The following is a 22767-nucleotide window of genomic DNA, read 5'->3' as shown; positions in this document are numbered from 1 at the left end:
CATCTCAAGCCCCCAACATTTTCTTCACCATGTAACCAGGCATGTTGTATAGGAAAAGACCCAAGATGGCCAGCAGCAGGAGAACAGAGACAATCTTGATTGTCAGCCACCTGTACTGGTCGCACACCAGGTGTTTCGCAGCTTTGAAAGGGATGAGGAACCAGAGGAGGGCAATATCTGGACGGCTGGTGGAGTAGAGACAAACAGTGTGTTAGACATTTGACAATCTTAATATAAAAATTTGCTTTGGACCTTTTCAGTGATTTACCTTAGACTTCTAAAGGAAAGATTGCCATCACTTTTAAGAGCACCACAAGAAAGGGATTGGTTGGTTGTTTTTAGATCAAAATAATTACAATCGTTTGAAAGTGATGTAACTAAGAGGCTGTTTGAGTTGTAGTTATTTTGCATGGGAAGTTGACTCAAGTCCACTTGATTCTATGAGCTGAAATCCATTTGAAAGGCCGAGTCATGCGGTTAAGCCTTACAATTACTGGTGATAAAATAAAAAAGGCATGGGCTGTCCTTTCAGTTTCGTTATACATACTCATTTGTAACACAAAAACATGGAGATATTTTTATATAAATATACACAGACGACAGGACTACCAGAAAATGGGACTGTCCAGAGGTCAATTTATGCACACATTTGAAATATCATACATAGAGACATAAACAGGACATGACAAAACATTGTTAAAGCAAGAAAATCCGAACTCCAACACAAGCAGACTATGTTAAAAATACTCACCTTGTTTTTATATCAGATGGACTTTTAATATCTCAAAATGATGGAAATTAAATGAATGTGAATAAAGAAAAACACATTTAAAGAAACAAAAAAAATGCATAAATATCACACCAATAGTAGCATGTTGAGATTTGTACACATTAGACACATTAATAACCAATGATGGATACACTCAAGATGTATTATTAGTACTGCTATTGATTTAGTTTTCATATAATAATGCTTTAAATGGCAAAATACAAACTGTTCACAAAAGAATTCTAATTATACACACACTTCGAAAAAGTTAACATCTGCTGGTTTTAACTCAGACTCCCAACATTTTCTTCACCATGTAACCAGGCATGTTGTATAGGAAAAGACCCAAGACGGCCAGCAGCAGGAGAACAGTGACAATCTTGATGGTCAACCACCTGTACTGGTCGCACACCAGGTGTTTCGCAGCTTTGAAAGGGATGAGGAACCAGAGGAGGGCAATATCTGGACGGCTGGTGGAGCAGAGAAACGTAAAAACAATTACTGAATACTAAAGACAATCAATATTTAAAATAATGTACACAGAAGGACATTCCTACAAAGCACTCATATAATACCTGCTTACCTCCACACCAGGGACGATATTCCCTTTGGTGTGAAAGTTGGATGAAGAGAATGCGTGATCGACAGAGGTTATGTGCTTAAACCCATATTATTAAAGATTGTATGCATCCCTTGTGGTGGTGCCAGAAATGAAAAGGTAGCTGTTGAAAAAGGTATGGGTCGCTGTAGTTAATCATTCCTCATGTCCATACTGGTTATAAAGTGTTTACTTCTAACGTTCAGCTGATACTAATATGCGGCCGTAGTTAAGCAAGTGGGTATCTTTCAGAGTTCCAGTCTTTTTAGTACAAATTTCCCTCTAATTGTTATTTTCTCTCCACTGCAGCTTAGCAAGAAAGCAGTTTGGCAGAATCCACAGAATTAATTTCAACAACACATTTGATTTGGCTACTCAGACTGCTGTTGCCTCATATTAACTTTGGCTAAAGTTTGAGAAGTAGTTTTGCGTGGGCCAAGGACAGATTTTGTCCCACGTCTCTTTCAGTCGCATAAAGAAGGCATCATTTCACAGCCACAATATGGAGAGGAGGAATCATTACAGTGAACAATAATTCTTTCAAAGTACATATGGACATGTGAGTATCATTCTCATTTCCACACATAGCTTGGAGGTAAAGAAATGCTTTGTTTTTTTGCAATTTGTTGTTGTTTTTTTAATTTATAAATCCTGTTAAATTTTGAATGCTGCTGACCCAAGAAATTCAAATGAACATTCGTGTAAACCAACATAAATCAGTGCCAATGTCTATGGTGCCAAGCTAACCATAATCTTGACAGACATCGCCCAGAAGAACTCAACTCAAAAGTATGAAATCCAAATAATAAATTTAATTTCATTTACAGTAAGCACTGAGTGAATTACTACAGGGATGGTTAAATCAGTCAGTTTCAAGGAGATTTGGGTCCAAGCTTCTGCTACAGCTGCTTTCGGTCGTTGCTTGTAAAGTACTGTTGTTGCTATCATTATCTCTACATCAAGTAAAATACACTCACAATTAACCAGGAATGATCTTACATGAAGTTCTTCTAGTAGTTGTTTATGTCTTCAATGCACTGCATATTGTGAACACTAGTGCACTGAAAACTTTTGGTTATTTTTCAAATATGCTTCATATAAATATGGAGGGAAATCACAAACATTTTGCAAGAGACATTCTGACTGTGGAATCATATCTTAGTCTATTATGTCAATTTGATTGCAGTATGTAATACACTTTTTGTTCATGGGTAGTAACTGTTATTTCCTAATTGCTTATGTCTCAAATTGGCCATTATTCCCCACAAACTTTTCTTCTGTGAACAGGACAGTGATAGTTTAAAATGTACTTTTTTCCAATGAGAAAACGGCCAAATTTATGTCTTTTTGTTCACATAAAGTCAGAAAAAACAACATATGAATCCAAATGAACATGTACTTATACTAAAGTAATACAAAAATGACTACAAAATATTTAGAAATTAGTAGTTTTTTTCAAGATTTATGATTATACAGTAAATCACACTTAGCTCACTAGTAAGAAGAAAGCGGCTTAGAATAGCTTTGTCACAGAGGTTCAGGGCAATTACAAGGCCAAAAACTATGTGGAGCTGTTTGAGACTCTGATGAAGAACTATGGCACAATAGGCTGTAGGATGCGGCCGGGCGCGCTTCGGACGGTCAGTGATTGCTCCCTCTTGCTGGATATATTATATCATAATTTATATTCGGGCATGGGGAGTGTCAAGTTAGCTCAAATCAAAAGACTCAAGTCCAAATGAAGTCACGAGTCATTGCTGTTTAAGTCAAAGTCGAGTCGCAAGTCTTCTTTGATTTTGTCAAGTCGAGCTAAAGTCATAATTTTTGTAACTCGAGTCTGACTCGAGTCCCAAGTCATGTGACTCGAGTCCACACCTCTCATAATGAGAACGTGATGGGAGACATCTGTTGACATTTGGGGGCTGATTCGTGAAGGTGATTTACAGTATAATCCTAAATCTTGAAAATGACTCACTTCTAGATCTTTTCTAGTCATTTTTGTATTACTTTAGTATTACTAAATACATGTTCATTTGGATTCATATGTTGTTTTTTTCAGACTTTATGTGAAAGTAAAATAACAAATTCAGCTGTTTTCTCATTGGAAATAGGTATATTTCAAAATATCACTGTACTGGTCAAAAAAGTAAAGTTTGTGGGGAATAACTGCCATTATCTATATTTTTAATGCATAAGCAATTAGGAAATAATACTTACTACCCAGGAGCAAAACAAAACAACAAAAAACTGTTACACGATGTTGACAGAGAGCAAAGAATGTAAGTGAGTATTGGGATTCTGACTTCTAATGTACTTTGGAGATATCGCCTTAATACTTTACCTGCTTAGAGAGTTTGTATGAATTTTAGATTACGCCAGTTTTTAGATTACATTAATTAATTTTTAAAATATAAATTATTTAGAGTTGTGTTTCACATTTTATTTGGATTCACCAATACTGATACTCACCTAATTATAAATTGCAGATTTTCAGGTGACACAAAACGATGACAATTTTGAGCATTTCAAACAATACTTTTTGTCACCTGATAGCTTAGAATGAATTCTAAAAGCTTGTTGTTTTGCTGTTGTTTTTATCTTTGCTCAAAAAATGACTCGGGGCCTACTTAAATTATATCATTGCTTCTATTATATTATAGTTTTTAAAATGTAAGGGTTGTAAGGAAACCTTCTGCAGAGGTGTCTGAGCAACATCTCATGCTCCCAGCATTTTCTTGACCATGTAACCAGGCATGCTGTAAAGGAAAAGAGCCAGCATGGCCAGCAGCAGGAGAGCAGTGACAATCTTGATGGCCAGCCACTTGTACTGGTTGCAGACCAGGTTTTTTATGGCTTTGAAGGGAGTGAGGAACCACAGAAGGCTGGTGTCTGGGCGGCTGGAAGGACAGAAACAGACTTTAAGCATTATGGACCATTCTACTGTTGCTCTCTTTTTAAGCTAAATTAAAAATTTGTAAAAATGTAAATATAGCTGACTTTACTGAAATAAGGACAAAGAAAAAGGCAAGACAAAGAAACAATTTACAGTATTTTGAGAACATAAAGATTTTTATAGATATATATACTTAAAGAAGAACATGTGAAGAAATAGCAACTTACCATGTAAAGAAAGAAGATCCTAGGTATAAGTCCAGAACTTGGATGAAGTAAATACGTACAAATGTCTGTCCTCATTTCGGGAAATTGTTTATTGTGGTTATTATTTATTATGTTATTTTATAATTTATGTTTATGCTTGTTTTATGTTTTCTTGAGAATTCACGTATTTTTTTTATGGCTGATTTATCTTTTTGTTTATTCATGTATTTATTGTAATTGTATTTATCACAGTATTTATTTTGTTATTTCTGGCCTGTTTCGCATTAGGCCACTTTTTGGACTTCTTGACTTTTTTAGTCAAGCTGGACTTACATGACTGAACAACACGTATGCTTGCATTAGTGTGTCTGTGGTTTACAGCGAGGGTGAAAGGTAGCCAAGCCATAGAGTAAACTGAACAGTAGATCAAGAGTGGTCAGTAATAAAAGTGTGGACAGTGGGGTTGATAACAGAACATCCTTCATACTTGGGTTTCTCCAGTGGCTCTGGTTCGTTGCGTCCTTCACCAACAGGGCTTTTCTCTGCTTCCTCTCCTGTCAGAAGGTGCAGCTCTGCTTCCACTTTACCCTAAAACGACAACAAAACAATTCCAGTCACAAGGAGGTTTTAAGCTATTGTTCAACTGCTAATACATTCAGCCAATATTTTATTTTTAGTCTCTGTAGTCATAGCCAACATTATGGGTTACTTTTTACATTGACCTACCGTGAGTTCAAACTCGTCCTCTTCATTTCTGGCCACAAATGGCCACCACCCTTTGATCCTCTTCTGTTTGAAGATAGAGACCATGGGCATCTCGCCTTCATTTGTCACCATCTCAATGGTGCACTGCTTGGCAGTCTTCGCGCCACGTGGGAAACGGTTCAGGTCCAACTCGATTGCACCTATAAAGACATGGTATTTAACTCACTCAGTTAAATGCAAAAAAGGTTTGTTGGCATGGAGGAATAAGTAGCTAATAAACAGATCCATCTCTTTACAGAAAAGGTGTAAAATGTACCAAAAAATATATATCCAATTTGTTGGAAAACATCATCCAGTCTTCATAAGTGGTATTTGGTAAACAAAGCTCTCAAGTTACCACATAACCGACATCTGTTTTAATTCTGTGGCATTAACAGTGATTCATGAAGCCAGCAGTTATTATAAATGATTGTCCACTGCACCTAAGAAGTCATCTGCAGAGAAATGATCAGCGTCCCACACTTGCAGGTTAAGACGAGCTGGGATCTTGTATTCAGTCTCATCCCAGGCAAACATGGACTCTTTTTTTGAGATGACGATCTTCTCTTCAGCCATGAGGTAGTCGAAGGGGTAGACGAAGCGCCAGTTGAAGTTGCCCTCCCCAGTGATGGAGTGATAATGGACATCTGTGTCCTGCTTGTCCTCCTGTTGCCCTTTCAACCAGCTGTTAAAGAAAAAGGTGTAGGATAGAGTCACAGTCTTGAACGAAGCAAGCTTTGTTTTTAAGTATTGGGAGTTTTATTCCAAATAATTTTGTGGTACCATGTATTATGAATTTGCCTTTGTCTAGTTGTGCCCAAAAATGTAAAGACAGCGATAAACTAGCAAAAAAAACAAAAACATCACAAACATATGGCTTTTAATTACCCTCGCACAAATATGTCACTCGATTTCTCGCCAGTGAAGATATCATCGTCTTCCAGAACAACCTCATCTGTGTTCCAGATAATCACCCTCAGTTCAAACCTGAACATGAGCAAAAATTACAAGATATATGAAAACTCATCAATAATGATAGGAACCTTAACATTAATTTAGATAAAAGCTCAAGCAGCACTCCTCTGAGTGTTGGACTTTATCAGCACAGTTTGGCCGCAAATATACAAACTGACAGGTTTGACTAGACAACCTACTTCTTTGGTTTCCTTGGCGAAATGTCAAGGGCAGGGCCAGGTGCAGTCATATCCTTAGGGAACATATCCACCCACATCTCAATTCTCCCCTAAAACCAAATGAACACAAGCAGATAAGATCTTAAATGATGTAAACCAAACTTTATAATGTAAAGAGTCTTGATTAAAAGGTGTAGTTGGTTGGAGTAGAGCCAGCATGAGTACACTGAATGACATACTTGTTCAATTCCTGGTTTATCAGGGTGGAGAAGTGGTCTGGTTTCCACGTGTTCTGGGACAAGCTTGCAGCCGACACGTGGGATTTGCTCCCAGTGCTTCAACACGGTCAGAGCCAGATGTTCATCCGTCTGCTTCTTCAAACCTGACAAACATTGTCAAATAATCCATGTGGTTTGATATTAATTTGAAGTCACACTTTTGTATTTTTTAACATTTAGCCAATTTCCTGCTCTTTACTTGTTTCATGGTAGGTAATTTGTTTATTTCAGTGGGAGACACAAAAGAGCGTATGAGAGAAATGAACCTTTACCATTTTCATCCTCTATCTCAGTGGGTGCCATGAAGACACGGTTCTCCACCTTCACTCTTCCTGCGGGGCCATAGTGAGGCCCATCCAGTTTGCCGTCCTTACACAACTTAGCCAGGATTTGTGTGGGTTTCATTGGGTCCCGCCACACATTGTAACCATGGCTACAGAAAACAGCAGAAGCAGTTACAGTTGCATGACAAACAATGAAATATAAATCTATGACAACCCTACAATATGTAATAAAAACATATCTTGATTATAGAAAATATGTGTAACATGTATTTATGGTTTAACATGTAGAAGACTTATAACCATTAGTATTTAAAACTTAATTTCATGTACTGTTCTGTGACTAATGCTACCTGAGTCATGATTCTTTAACTATCCTGTATCAAGTAATTTACCACTATTTTTACATAATCTACCCACACACTGCCGCAGGGACTTCAGTCTTTGATTCTTACATGGCGTAGTTACTTGTAATACCACATGTGGCTCTGTGTTTGCTGTAGAAACGGTTCTCAAGGTCAATTTTGGTTTCTCCAATCAGATCATCGGTTCCCACCAGGTCCCAGTCATAAATTGACACCATGAGTGTGGAATCCATTGGGAATGTGGCCTCCACGTCAAAGGATCTAATAAGATGAGAAATACAGCATTTGTCAGGTTCTCGTGAATATTTAAAACAATCGTAATATAGTAATTACTTTGTCAGACCATATAAATAACAATACTTTTATCAAAAACAAAGCTTTTCTACTTACTTGCCAAACAAAGGGTTCAGCTGTTTTGAGATGTAGTTCTCTTTGTCTTTGATCTCTGTCTTCCCCAGTCTGATTGCGATGTATGGATCAGCTTTCCCATTAATGTCAGCTGGATGCAGATCAGTTGCCTATCAAAAATGATAATAATGATAATGATAATAATGATGATAATTTCAGAATGAAAAGGATAATCTAAGCATCTCCTGAGATATCTACAGTAGTATTCTCATTAAAATGCAGTAAAGTGCAGAACACATAGCCTACCCTGATAACATAGATGCGGACAAGTACATTAATGGGATCATTGTGAGGAATGTTCTGAAACATTCCCATGTTGGAGTCAAAGCCCACTTCTCTGGACATGTCGTCCGACACTTTGTACATGCACAGTGAGCCCTAAAGGGGCACAGTTAAACAAAAGAATGGTTATATTGCAGAAAATATAGGGGAAAAACATGTTACCTAAAAATTGTTACGCAACATGTAAAGCATTCTTTACTGTCTGCAACTGTCCTATGTTAGCTAAACAAAAAGAGTAATCTACGACGAGGTTGTTTCAATAAATGACAAATGTTTATAGAGACTTATAAATAAAAATGCAACGAAAGAGAACTATATCTATATATCTATCTATATATATAGAGAGAGAACTTAATCCTATTCTATGTAATGTACACATTCTGTTCTCACTTTGAATTTTCCAACAATTCTGTCCTCATCCATCACGTTTTGGTCATCATCATCACCACCTTTTCCCCTGAAAAGGTTAAAACTGTGAAGCCAGTCCTCAAAGTTGTCAAATTCACTCTCCAGTTCCTTTGGGTAAACCTTTTAAGAGAACATAAAAATTATTATAACATAAATTCGGTTTTGAACAGGGCATTTTCTCCAGGTTACACTTTAACCTGTCCCACCATGTCACGTACACCTAGTATATATACATGCGCATGCGCACACACACATACACACACACACACACACAAAACAGGTTGAATGTGAATTGTTTTCAGCATCCGATACCTTGAGCTCATCCAGCTTTGGCTTTTTCTTCTCGAATGGATCGACTCCCGGCTTCTTCTTTTCCTTCTTTCCCTTTCCTCTCTTGGTGCCTTTCACAGGAGAGTCATCAGGTTTGATATCTGAGTACAGGTTAGTGGTGAGGACAGAGCAAAGAGGAGGAGTGGGGAGAGGGTTGGAGGAGCAGAGCACTCGAGACATGAATTTCACATGAAAGTTGCCAAAGCCAACTGTTACTGCAAACAACAAGCATTCCATTGAATTGTGTACTATTGAAGTTCACAGTTCAGTGGGGATACTTGGTGGTGGGACAGGATCCTCCAGACAGGCCGCTGTGTAGTCTCTGTAAAGCTCAATAAAAGACAAGCTCACAACTTGACTGGTACTTGCCATTATCATGCACAGTCAAGTCATGCCAAAGTATATGTATATTACATTTGCATGCATAATACATTTGGTCACATTATAAATAGTGGATTATGTGCAGCCTGGTTGATAAAGCACAGAACAAAACATATTTCAAATGTATTTTATATGTTCAATCGTGATCAAATTGCATTTTGATAAACTATAATTTTTCACTGACAACTTTCATGGCAAGCATACTGCTAATATGCACATATGGAAGAGAAAAAGCAAGTGTCCCACGTATAAAAAAAGATGAACATGCATAACAATAAGTGAGTACTTTCTTTGTTTTATGACCTTACTTTGTTCCACCACATTAAGACAGGGAGAATTTGTAGCTACTACTTGGTTTAGAGCTGTCACAGAGGTACACTAAAGCATGCTGGGTAATATACAACTTTTAAATTGAAGACAAACAAAACACTGGTCTTGTTTGCTGTTTCATCTTGTTTTACCGCTGCCATCTGTAACGCCCATGTCATCTTTGTCCTCTGAATCTGAAAGAGCAGCTTCTTGAGCCTTGAGAGCCTGTAGGAGGAGAAGGTCATTTCTCAACCAAATTTATCAAGACCAAAACAAGATCCAGTCTCCCCAAGATACTTAGGTTAACATCTGAGTTGACTCAAGACTCAAAATGGCTGTTTTCCTGTTACTCACCTCCATCAAAGTTTCAATGGAGGCGAAATATTTGGACCACCAGTCCAACATACTCTCGTCGAGTTCCTCCTCTTCAACCTCATCACCCTTCTTCCTCTTCCTCTTTTTACCCTTCCCATCCTTATCATCGTCCTTTTTTTCAAGATGCATTAAACATGTTGTCAGTAAAGCTTTCTTGCTACAACATAAAATTTTTCAACTTTAATTAAATAAGCATTTACTATGCTAGCATAGTAAATGCATAACACTTTGCTTACCTCAACTTTGACCACAGCATCAGAGCACTAGGGAGAAAGCCAAAATTGCATGATGTCGACTAATGTGAAATTTTTTGTACAATTAATAAACAGTCATCATGATCATTACCTGATTTGTTGTTTACTCTGTATTTGTTACCTTGCTTGTATACAAGAGCTGTTTATTTTAACTATGTCCTTTGTTCTGAATTATTATTTAAACAGGGTCTAATTTATATATATATGTACTTTGTATGAAGTTTACATTCAAAAAATTAAACTTACAGAGTCCAGTTTGACCACAGTGTCCATCTTCTTAAAACCAGGCTCAGGTTCTATGTTGACAACAATAATTTCCTCTGAAAGGTAAACACATGGAAATGCTTTTATCTATATAATTCATGAGAACCATGTTATTGTACGCATACTGTACTTCATCTTTTCAATTTAGATAATTGTATGTTGTTCCTAAGTAAGAATAATGTTAAGGATGCACTACAGTGTAATATGACTCCAGGTTTAGTTTATACCTGTGGTAGTCCAGTTGTTGGCCTGCTTGTCTGTTGGCCTGTAGATGAACTTCCGCAGGGTGGTGACAGCATTGGAGCCAACCAGAGTGTAGCGTCCAAAAGCCCTGCAGTCCACCACGCGGATGTTCAGTGGCGGGTGAAGCAACTCATTCTCGGGCAAATCCTGACACACAAAATCCGGAATAAGTTTGATTGACAAGAATAATTGACTAGGGGAGAAAACATTCATGAAAACATGATGATTCAGGTGATATTAAAAGTAAATATTAATAGAGTGATTTTAATGCTAAATTACCACTTCAAACCACTTGACAAGGGTGCTGAAGTTGGGGTTTTTCTTGTAGTTGGAGATTAGGGAAGACTGTATTCCCTTTCCGGCACATTCGATGTCCACACGAGGCCGATCCACCTGGGCCAGATTCACCCTCTTCAAGTCCCTCAAGCCCCAAAACAAAACCTGAGGGATAGGGAGGTTCAGTCATTTAGTAGTTGTTTTACTTTCCTTTTTATAACTCAAATACATTTGTTGTTGCTGTTAATAATTAAATCCCAGTGGTCAAGTTAAACAAAATGTCTTCACCTCAATCCTGTACTTGCTGAGCACTGGTCTGATCCCCAGCGGTACAGGCAGGATTGGGCCGCGGTCCATATCTGTTGGACCGTCTATGGGTGGCAGGTCAGCTTTCCCATTGGGGCCAATCTAACAGACAACACAAGAAAGCTTTACGACAACTTTGGTCTTGTAAACAGTACTCTCACAACTAGATGTGTCTGACAGACTAACCTGCAGAAGTTCAAAGGCTGCCAGCATTTCTCCAGCGGTGCAGTTCCCACGGTAGATCTGATAGTATTCCAGCTGTGGAGGGAAGCGTGGGGGACCATAGTGCTCGTCCGCCATCTTGACCACAGGCTTGGCAAATGTTCTGCCCATGAAGTCAGCTTTACCCTGGAAGCATAACGGTAAATTTAATCTTAAATATCCACACCACAAAACATGAATTTTGGTTTGAATATTTCAAATAATGGTCTTTTTAGCCTACTATATCCAATCCACCTGTGCTCATGTTACAATGACTTTATTTTTTAAATTAAAAAAAAAAAGTTATTAAACAAGGTTGCTTATGAAGAAATCCTTAATAATCAGCAGCAAGAAACATGGCTTGAAATGCACATGTTTCTATGCAGATTACATAAAAAAGCAATAGAGATAAAAGAGCTCAAAAGACAAAAATGACAAATGCAACATATGTAAAATAACCAGTGAACTGCAAAACAGACCATTCATTGAAATCATCACTTAAAATATAATATTAAATCTCTCTTGCAGTTAGTGGTTAAAAAGAGTCCAAATTTTCTGTTGTACATACAAAAAAACACAAACATTTTACTTAAAGGAATGCAACAGGTATAAGTTGTTCAAGGAGGGGTCCATCTATCATTGTGGACATATCTTATTCCTCTTGCATGCCTTTTAATACAATGTACTCTGCACACATTACAGTGCTTCTACAGTATATCAAGCCATCAGAATCCACACTCTACTTATCCAAATGGTCATCCAAAACAATGGTGTTATAGCCAGGAGCAAATATAGAATTGTAAGTCAGCAAAAGCATTTTTTCAAATATGATTCATATCAAGTTGCTATTGACACAAACTAAAGTGCCAAATCTCAAAAGCCCTTAAAATCCACAACCGTTTTACAAATAAAAAGTAATAGTAAAAGACATTATCGAGGGCATATCAGACTCATTAAGTGGCGTGCTTAATATTACATTTCAAGTGTAAGACAGGCAGGCTCTTAAATTATCTGGACGGTATGGATGGAGGATTGCTATCTGGAAATTCAAGCTGTGTGAAAGCAGACTGTTTGCTCACATGAATACAAATGGAAACATAGAGGCATCTCTATTTCAAAACAACCCTTACCACTGTGTCTTGATCATAGAGTTCAATGACAATAATAGGTGGGTCATCTCTGAGTTCGTAGGCCTCTCCAAATAATTCCACATTCTCAAAGACCAGCAGCTGGTCCCACGTTGGGCACAGAGTCTCAGCCAACACCTGGAAAGAAAACAAACCATTTGATAAAGATGCGGGATCAGCTAAACAATTACTCATATCTTTGCCTGATAGCTGACTTTCTAAAAAGCCTTTCGTGTGTGCTCACCTCAGTGACCTGGCTTTGTGTTGAGAAGAAAACTCTTGCAAAGGGATCAGACAGACCTGTGCTATCGGCGGCAAACAGGCTGCGAGCTTGGTACATGTGGACCCTCAGCTGGAACATCTGTTTCACTGTGGCCAGATAAGATGAAGTCCAATTACATTTGATGTGTGCAGTGCATTTACAGACATGCATAAAGGTTGTATTATAATTATCTTAATTCTCTAAAACATGTTGGACAAGGTTTTTAAAATATCATAGTTTTGTCAATTGATAAATTAACATATTGTAAAAGAACTTGTCAGATGTTTTCTAATGGTAAATATCTCACTTTGTTTTAGAATGTGTGTGAAGTTAACATAGAAGAGATATAGAATTGTTTGATGGTCTTACTCATGTAGGTGAGGCTGATGGGAGGTGAGGACGGCAGACCAGGTCCTCTGGACAACTTATTTTCCTCAAATCCATTGGGCAGGCCATTCAGGTAGTCTTTGCGCTGTCTAGTCAGACCCAGCCACAGATAAATCTCTATCTTGGACTGGACTGTCCAACCAGCAGGCCCAAAACCTTTCTTACCAGGGATCTTTAGTATATGAGGAAAAAAATAAGTATTATTTAGTCATGGCAAAACAGCATGGTTACAAAAAATGGGAAGGAATTACATTTAAAATACATAGAAGATTAGATTAACTCCATTTTAATCGGTTATCTAAGTGTATTTGGTGTAAACTCACCCTGAGAAAGATTGTCTTGACTTTGCCACAGTCCTTTCCTTTCTCCTCGTCTACACTGGAATAAAGGATGTCTTTGGAAGGAACACGTGCATAAGCAATGCGCTTCCCATTACTTATCATCCATATGAAAACATCAGGAACGCTGTGTTGAGGCTGCAGTAAGAAATGTTGCTCACAATGAAAAAAGCATGTACAACAAACAAAATCCTTTGTATATGGTACAATACATCATATTGTAGATCTTACTTCATCAGCCAGGAAGCGGAGCTTTGTGAGGAAGTTCTGAGCCAGCTTGATTTTATCTCTCACTGTGCTTTTCTTCACCTGGGTCCTCATGGCTTTAGCTTGCTGGCCAATAGTTTCCTAAACCCAGAAACAGTCCAGCCTTTAGCAAGACAGTTCAAATATAAAAAATCATTAAGAAGAAGTAAAACGACATTCTTTCTAGTTGACATACCACTTCTGACATGCACAGCTTCAGTCTCTCCCTGTCAAGTTTGGTTCTGCCAGACAGGTTCTGATCCTTGTTTGCCAGGGAAAGAAACTGACTGAAAGACGTAAAGCTCAGTTAGTGTCAAGGTCTACATGAATCTATTAGACTTAACATTCAAACAGCTAGCTTTTATAATGTGTAGTTTGAGCTTGTGACGACAGACCTGCAGCCCTGGCTGAGGTCCTCAAGGACGCCTCTCAGTCTACGCTCAGGATAGGTCTTCTCTGTCTTGATTATCTCTTGCACATCATTCAGTCCATCCTCCTGTAGCAGCAATAGAATCATTGAACTGCCAATAGACAAATTAATTCTATGTACTTTTTTAAAATTCTACACTCATTGTGCATGACTTACCAGTTTATCTGCAACGTTGTCTATAATGTTGGCATTGTACAGCCTCCTTCTCTGGTCCTGCCACCAACTCTTGATGTAGATACATGGCTTCCTCTCAAAATACGGCAGGTGAAAGTAGTTTCTGAGGATACAAATAAGGAATACATTTCATAAAAATGGAAAAAGAAATCACCTGGCTGGTTAAACTATGATGTTGATTGTGGCGCATTATCCTACAAAATTACATCTAACAAAGTGAAGAAACTTTCAAAAGGCAATGAGAAATGTATCAAAATTCAAAAGACATCTGGGAATTTTTTGTACTGTAATATTGCAAAACAAGAAACAGCTTAGGCATCAAGTTTCTATTTTTAGTAGAATGTGTTCATGAATCTCTTTCTCAGCAACAGTTTTTTGTTCTTATTTGCCACTCAGTGATAATATTTTTGCTCTGACCTGTCAGTGACGACAGGTTTCATGGGGGGAGTAGTTGCCACTGAAGTCAGGTCCCCGTCATCATCAATCTCCTCGTCACTGGAGTTGTGGATCAGTTCAGTTTCCTCTTCGTCGCCGTCACCCTTCTTCCCCTTCGTTCTTGGCTGGGCAACCCCATCAATCTCGTTTCCATAGTAACCTGGCACACAGCAACTCTGTTACTAGTCATACCCTTAAATGTGCTGCACCTTCAACTTATGGTGATAAGCATACTTAGTCTCTAAAAATGGCTCGCTTCTATATTAACTAAAGCAACAACATTAATAATGTTAATAACCTATGGTATTTCCTGAAACTTTCTTATGCAACTTTATCAGGTTGGGATTCCTCTTACATAATGCCAGTTTAGCACGTTGAGCAAGGATTTGCATATTTCTCACTAAATTCTGCAAAAGAATTACACTTAAAATGGCTTAAGTGTCCAAAGATTATATTTAAGCCTCAGTATGAGACAGTGAGGGACATTATGAAAAATAGATAATAAGTAATTAATGGCAAATACCTATGGTAACCTCAAAGTTGATGGGCTTATCACCAATCTTTCTGTCAATCATTGTGGCCTCCAGGAAAGACCCAAAGAGGAAAAACTCCTCAACCTTCCCAGTAGCGGTCTGTGGAATAGACAAACAAGTTTCTTTAGTAACACAGTGGTCCTGACAACCCTGTACTACAAGCTGTGGAACAGTGAGAATTGAATCCCTGAGGACCATGGAGTTACGGCCCCTCCGTGCTCAATTGAATTTGCTGTGTGACTTACATTGCCCACCAACAAAAAGAAGCCGCATTAATGCAAACAGCATGTTAATAATGCACCAGGTGGGCTAAATAAAGATAATTAATAATTCACAATAACTGCAGCACAATGACCTGTCAGCAGGAGTAACAATTGCTTCATCTGCATGGCTGCCCATCCAAGAAGGGACCCACCTCTGAGATGTTGGGTACTCCCTCCAATTGCACCTCTGTGGAACTGGTAATGTCAGGGGAGGAGGGGTCCAGGAGCTCCACGCCCAGGCTGATGAGCAAACGGGCCCTGAAGGACACTCCCTCTCCGAGCCCTTCGTTTAACTCCTGGTACTCATCCATCAGGGTGTAGGTACGAGTGGAGCCGTACATGTTAACCCAGGCAGGTCCCAGCGTGGGAAGGAAGCCTGAGAGATAAGGAATAAATATAACTTGCATTTGATAATATGCAAATTATGGATGGAATGGAACTACATAACAGATGCTTTTAACAGAACGAAGTAGATCTGACTGCAAGGTCAAAAAACCTGCATGATTGTTGTGTACAACTACAAGATGCTCAAATGTATCCCACATCCAAATTAATTATTCTGCAATTAAATGAGGTAACAATCAACCTAAGGATGCTTCCTTGTAGTGTTAAAAGCAACCCCACTTGCTTTTGTCCAGATCGGATGAATGTGTCAGAAATTCAGGAAGGAGGACTTTTAGGAAAAATGTTTAAAAGCAAAAATGATACGTCACCTTTGTCCCCATCATTGGAAATGTTCCGCAGGTCCAGGAAGTGAGTTCCTATAGCAACATCATTCACTTTATCTGAGTCGCGGATCTGGATCTTCATGCGTTTGCACAATGGTGGAAACATCTCAGTGAAAACAATTTGCTCGTTCCAGATAGGTTCATAGCAGCTCTTTTGAACAGATGTTTTGCCCTGTAATCACACATTCCAGTCATATGTATATTTGAATCAACTCAGGATTTGTACTGTCAGTGTAATGTATATTTTGACCTGGCTGAGATGAAACAGAGAGCAATGAATGTTTGGTATCCGTACTATAATTTACCTTCTGCCCAGCAAACAGTACTAGGACATAAGGATCAACCAGGTCCTTATTTTCTCCTATGAAGGCCTTTTTGACGTTGGCCATTATGCTGGTGTTCATTCTGGGGAGACCCTCAGCTCTGTAGATCTTCAGGTAATAACGAGCCCACTGTCGCTCTGCAGGCACCCCCTCTGGTAATAAGAGATTGCTGAAACAGAAATGGGACATGATGAAATAAGATAACAAACAAAATGCCAACATCTGAGCTGAAAGAAATATTTCTTGAATATATTTCTGCATCACATTTACATGCTTAAATCAAAATCCAATGACTGATAAAGCAGTCATTAAGGGTGCAAATGCCATGTTAATAAATTCATCAATGGCTACCAAGTGTCCTTCTCGACAATGTACATTTTTAGACGAAAAAAGAGCCATGCACAGTTACCCCTCTATGTCATCTTCATCTGATTCATTGGCCTTGTGTGGAGTCTTTATGGTGTCTCCTTTGGCCACGACTGCAATATCACACTTTACGTAGCCTTTACAACCCGCTGAGATGTCTTCAGGGTCAGACAACAAAGCCCACTTGTGGTAAAACTGATGATCTGCAACACAAAAGACTGATTAATTAACTGAAACATAACTATCATCAATTCATGATAAAGCAGATTTTCGTTGATTCTTTACCAGGCTGGGAGTAGATTGTGCCAACATCCAGTTTAAAGGATCCAACAAGTGTTCCACTACGCAGAAGATTTTTGGAGTGAATTACCTGAGAGTTGGTTCAGGGAAATAAACATTGCAACATTAAGTACATTTCTCTTGTAGCAAACAAGGGCTTATATGACTTGATTTTATGTTACACTGTTATGAATTATTAAACAACTTACTGACAACTTCAGGATTTTGTCGAACATAACATCTGGAGGGACATGAAAGTCGAACACAAAATACTGGACAGAAAAAAAAATTAGTGAAAATATTGTTAGTATCAACCCTGTTTTTGGATTCATAGTAAGCTCTTTTCGCCAAAACAGAAATGAATATAGATACAATAAGTTGTAATGATGGACTCACTTCATTGTAGTATGGGCAGTTGGTTGATTCCTTCATTGAAGTGTACTTTTTATCTTCTCCAATCTCAACACAGACCATTGGATCCATGTTCAGTCCCACCAGCTGCCTGGCTTCAATCACGGTCACACTGACCTGAAATTAAATGGTAATTGTAGACAATTGACAGAGTGACTGACTGATGTCTTAACTGACTGATTATGTACCAATAGTGTCAGACTAAAAATTAAGATTAACCATGTCTGTGCAAGTATAGTAATATCATAAAAATATTCTACGACTGGTCAGTAATTCATCAGCACACTAGAAAAATAAAATAACTGGGCCAATGAAATGATTTGTAAGATATCTCTTACTTGGTAATCTACTGGTCTTCCAGAACTGGGTTCCATCTTTATATCTGGCTTTGATCTGTAAGACAGATTCACATGATTAACAAGAGCAATACAAATGTTTAAAAGGCAGTCATATGCACAACAGAACCATGCTTGCCTCTTATTTGATACATTGGTGGTGACAGCTGTGACTGAGGCCAGTGAGATGGTGTCGGGATCTGGGCCTCCTTCCATGAACATGCCCTGACGATCCAGGTTCTCTGTCTCCAGAATAGCTGGCTCATCTGGAGAGCAAGAAAGCATTGCATACAAAAATTAGTATGAAAAGTACTTAAAAATGGTGACAGTGAAAACTTTCTTGCACCATGGAATGCAAACATTGCTCAAACATTGTGTTATATTATGTGTTTGATTCATCCTGGGATCTTTTTATAAAAGTCAGTGACAAGGTATGACAATTGAAAATGGTCATAGATGACAGGGTGTGTAATACTAGCAGTAATGTTGAATATATGTTGATATACTGCAGGATTGGTTAATAAAGGCCCACAATAAAGACCTACTATGCCATTTACAGGTTATTGACAAGTTCAAAATAAGAAGTCAAGTAACTGCTACATTTGTATTTTTCAACATAAGACTATACTACAAAGAAAATCTTTGGAACTTTGATTTTAAAAAATGTTATGTAGTGTGGCTGAAGTGGGCTGAAAGCCAAAAAGGGGTTTGTAATATCAGCCAGGATTTCCTATCTTAATCCACCTAATCTGTCATCCATCTAAACTACTGATACCTCCGTTTCTGTCCTCCTTGAGTCCACGGTGCTTACTGCGCTTCATGGTTCAAATCAATTCTTTGTGTGCTCTGTGAAAGAAATTTAAAGTTATTTACTATTTCATTAAAGATAGGTTTGTATTTTGATTAAGACAACATTGGTATAGATGGAACTACTTTCAATTAATTAAAAACCAAAGAGGTTTTTATGCACACTAATCTTATTTTCTATGCATGTTGTACAGTCAAAACCCCACTTCTTCTGTCTGAACAGCCACAAAACCTCTTAAGTGTAAAGCCACAGCAGACTAAACCATGACACGTTACTCCAATGTCTTGGAGAAAGAAGGAGGCCACCGACTAATTTCAATCAAAAAAAAAAGTCCAAGAGCAACTAGCTCTTGTTAAATTATTAAGAGCATTTAAAACATTGAATGTATATTTATTCAAAACCAAAACACACGACTTAAGAAACATATTTCAAAGTGCCATGACAGAATTAAAGTACAGTATCTTTGCTATCATTTTAAGAGGGGTGTCTGTGTTCTACCACACCCTGGTTTAGACTTCAAAAGGGGCTTTTAATTATTCAAATCAGCTGACCTTAATACATCAATTAAAGAGGATAGATTTCACATGCACTGTGAAAAATAATACACTTAAATTAATAATCTGCTATAATTAATCAGAAAAGTGCCCTTTCCACAGTGTACATTTTTAATCTTCAAAGTAAATTTTTTGATGTGATCAAGCATGCTAATTATTTCCAACATTGGCATTTTCAAAAGGTATACACAGATGACCTATGGGCTGACACCTGTCTCCTAAATGTAAGTGGAACACTTCAAAACTATGTACTGTGTATTTGAAACGCATCACAAAACTTTGTCAAAATTAAGAGTTCAGCAAAGTAATTAAACCCTTTTGAGCTGCATGTTGAAAAAAGTTTAGATTAACCACAAAGCACAAAGAGACTGAGAATGCAAAGTCTGAAATATTTCTGCGATATCCAAACAGAAAAAAAAATCTTCTCAACAATTTGACAGATCAAATATTATTAGTAGTATATATTAGTCATCTTAAAGTCCCTCCTCAAAGAAAATATTGAGGCCTAAATGCCAAAGCTTTACTTGTTTCATCTGATCTTTTCTTAGCATGATGTTGCAGATGAAATAATGTGATGTCAATATACATACCATACAAGAAAGTAACGCTCTTGTCTCCCTCCCCTAAGTGGCTCCAAGAAATTTCCTGCAAGTAAAACAGCAACTTCTTGTTTTTCTCTGAGGTGGAAGCAACACTAACTAAAACATTTTAGACATTTCCACAGCAGTAAGAATGGGGCTACAAAGTAAAGTTGCACAGAAAAGAATTGAGTTTGTCTAAGTCTGAAGTTGGGCAGGAGTGATGTGATACACCACTGAATAGTGCATGAGTGTTGAACCCGAGACTGGTAACTATTACTAGGGACTGCTGAGAGACGTCACTGTGAGCAGAGCCTGCCAATCCACATAAGCTGTGCACAAAACAAAATGTATAAAACTATTTTTTTCTTGAATTCTAAATCATCCTTTCAGATGGTCACTGTAAAGCCAACCAGCACCTTTAACATACAGACCCAGGGGTCATCAAATTAATCCAACTGATATGATAATGATGATAATGATTCTGCATAATACAGCTAAAAAATTAAACTCAAAAAGCCTAATCCTAACTAAGGTAATGGTGAGTAATAATGTCACAAAGTCCAAGATGTTGCCTTTTGTGCCTTTCAGAAAGATTAAAAAATATCTGTCATGTTACAAGGTGAAGAGAAACACACAATTAAAAAGTTCTTGTTATATTCAAAAAGAGTTTGGCACTGTGCATCTATTTGTAAATCGAAATATCAAAACAGTACTTCACTGGAAAAGGTTCAAAATATGTGAGCATGAGGTAATCATTGTATTGTAGTGTCACTAGTGATAGAATTTCATGGAAGTAAAATGTCAGCCCAGCCTAGTTGGAATAACGCTCCCTTTTAATCTTTAATAGGGCGCTGCTTCAAATTGGTGCAGACACACTGTCTTCTGTAATGGACTCAAAAAATAGTGTCAAGTCCTATTTGCAACACCTTGTGTTTTAAATTCATTCAGGTTTAAGACTTAAGGTTTAAAAACTGACCTCAATTTCAAATCTTTTACGCTGTTGATTCATTATTTGCACAAGTCTATTCACTTCAATGAATTGGGATCAAATAAGGAAAATGTGGTCTGATGTGTTTCCCCACAAACTGAAAATAAAGCACTGATAAAAGCACTGATTATGTTGCATTATTTTGCTGGGTTGAGGCATGCTTTAGCAATTTCTATTCAATGAAACCGTTATTGAATACTGAAGTAAAACTCATCATCTCATCAATTACACATCCAGCCAGTCTGTAAGCCATACGTCAAAGTCTAAAGTTTCTGGTATCCGATGAAACAAGGCTCTAAATTATTGAAGCGCTCCAGTCAGTGTTGCATGTGGCATCCTCATTATGTGGAGGTATCAATGTTCACAACAAAATAAATAGATTTTGCTTAGAGGGAATAATAAGAAAACATGTTATTATTATTATTATTAAATTGGGAAAACTTTTTTTTTTACCCGCTTAAGGACATTTTAGCTTTCTATATTAAATGATACATATATAAACCAATATTTAGAAGATGTGTATCAAAAAAAAACCAACATGCTTAACTTTATGCTATAACTACTTTCCTTGTCTTTACCTAGAAATGTAACAAATACATCCTTTTCCTGCCTGCTCAGCTGGAAGTCTATGATACTCTTAGTAACACCAACCTGACCACTCTGTTGAGGGACTCTGCTCTTAATTACATGATTCAATACCGGCAACTATGGGTTAGAGCACCTAGTTCCTCCAGGATGGGTGGTAACCATGTCATCAATCGTGCAAAGTTACAGGTTGCCCCTTTAGTCTAATATACTAACCTCATTCTCTGATGGGTGTTGACAACTTTAAACTTTGAAGTTGATGTCAGACACCAAACCAATGTGCCATGGTTGACTTAAGCGATCTGATAAAGAACAAAAGGATAGTAGTAGTAACTTGATTAAAAACAGCCTCACTTGAAAAAAGAGAATCTCTCAATAGGGATGCAAGGTCAGTTTATAAACACAAACATCAAATACTAATGCAATACCAAAAGAGTTATTATTTGTATTTTGGATTAATATTTAGGTAACATTAATGAATATGCATGAGCAAACCCTTAAATTGACACCTTTGACAATGTCGTCTAAGGTGAACCGCAGAATGACTTGATACCAATCATGCAATCTTATCCCATGTAGGTCCAGTGTCCAAAAGCCCTTTTTTGCTGTTGGTTGTAGGTGGGTTATCACCATCTTGTTTGTGCTCCAGTGACTATGCGGGGACACCACCTGACCCTGGTGTAGTGTATCCTTATGCCACTTTTCAGACTCTTGGATGGGGGAGCTTGGCAAGCTTCATCAGTGAAACACAGCCAGAGGGCATTGTTATTGTTTGGTGTCAAGGTAGGGTATTGTACTAGGCAGCAAGCTCGTAGGGCCAAGGTGGATCTGACCTCAAGTGACCCTATAGGAACATACTTAAAGTTCATTACTCCAAATCTGAATGATTGGTTTGTTTATCCTATGGTTTCAAATGTCTTTTATATCAACCATTGCATTGTGTTACTTAAATGGACAAGAAGCTTCAGCCTATTTGTGTAATAAAAGTTTGCCCAAACATACCTACATACCTGTCTTCTCCTTCAGTTTAGGCCTCCACCAAGGCTATTAATGCCAGCCCATTGTCCCTCTCTCTTGCTCTCTTTTGGTTTGGTGTGGTTTGACATTTTGTGGCTTCAACACTAACATTCCTCACTCATATAACATTACATTCCACCATCCACTACTAATGCAAATACGCCACACCTCATGTTCATTTTTTGTAAACAGTAATGTTTGTTTAAATTCTGATAAACTTAATTGGCATTTAACTTCTCTTATCTCCCCTCCTTGTCACAAGTAATGAGCCTGATTTGTGACACCTTAGGTTG

General features: G+C 37.8%; 2 protein-coding genes across 2 annotated transcripts in view; one reads left to right on the top strand and one right to left on the bottom strand.

The window, feature by feature from the left end:
* Positions 1–768: 768 nt before the first annotated feature.
* LOC123978733 (otoferlin-like) lies at positions 769–22747 on the bottom strand. The gene is made up of 46 exons (XM_046062168.1): positions 22468–22747; positions 21967–22301; positions 21674–21759; positions 19894–19948; positions 18717–18787; positions 18081–18207; positions 17945–17999; positions 17592–17723; positions 17405–17467; positions 17202–17286; positions 16960–17119; positions 16533–16719; positions 16213–16399; positions 15652–15875; positions 15227–15335; positions 14686–14863; positions 14251–14371; positions 14060–14160; positions 13861–13951; positions 13650–13766; positions 13404–13556; positions 13063–13252; positions 12676–12800; positions 12435–12569; positions 11290–11451; positions 11086–11205; positions 10801–10962; positions 10506–10668; positions 10261–10334; positions 9997–10023; positions 9740–9871; positions 9538–9610; positions 8678–8796; positions 8348–8485; positions 7922–8053; positions 7658–7785; positions 7358–7528; positions 6894–7054; positions 6583–6725; positions 6365–6453; positions 6099–6197; positions 5654–5895; positions 5193–5371; positions 4954–5054; positions 4057–4264; positions 769–1239 (listed from the first exon to the last, which is right to left on the bottom strand). Exons 5-45 carry the CDS (start codon positions 18760–18762, stop codon positions 4084–4086), a joined length of 5382 nt encoding a protein of 1793 aa, XP_045918124.1. The 5' UTR covers positions 18763–18787; positions 19894–19948; positions 21674–21759; positions 21967–22301; positions 22468–22747; the 3' UTR covers positions 769–1239; positions 4057–4083.
* map7a (microtubule-associated protein 7a) overlaps positions 22566–22767 on the top strand; it is an 11089-nt gene continuing 10887 nt past the window's right edge. The window contains exon 1 of the mRNA XM_046062172.1: positions 22566–22763. The gene's annotated coding sequence lies outside the window, so the exon portion shown is untranslated. The remainder of the gene's footprint in view (positions 22764–22767) is intronic.

Source organism: Micropterus dolomieu, linkage group LG11 (assembly GCF_021292245.1).
Source record: "Micropterus dolomieu isolate WLL.071019.BEF.003 ecotype Adirondacks linkage group LG11, ASM2129224v1, whole genome shotgun sequence".
Lineage (NCBI taxonomy): Eukaryota > Metazoa > Chordata > Actinopteri > Centrarchiformes > Centrarchidae > Micropterus > Micropterus dolomieu.
The sequence above is the reverse complement of the archived record's forward strand: the minus strand, read 5'-3'. Positions and strand labels throughout refer to the sequence as shown.

Bases quoted from the DNA above. Each gene is read 5' to 3' on its own strand.
- LOC123978733 (XM_046062168.1), bottom strand. From the start codon at position 18,762: ATGAAGCGCAGTAAGCACCGTGGACTCAAGGAGGACAGAAACGGAG. The intron at 12,801-13,062 runs GTAAGACCATCA...ATCTGGCCACAG, and splicing joins CATCAGCCTCACCTACATGA to TGAAACAGATGTTCCAGCTG. The intron at 12,570-12,675 runs GTGAGCACACAC...TTTTCTTTCCAG, and splicing joins CACAAAGCCAGGTCACTGAG to GTGTTGGCTGAGACTCTGTG.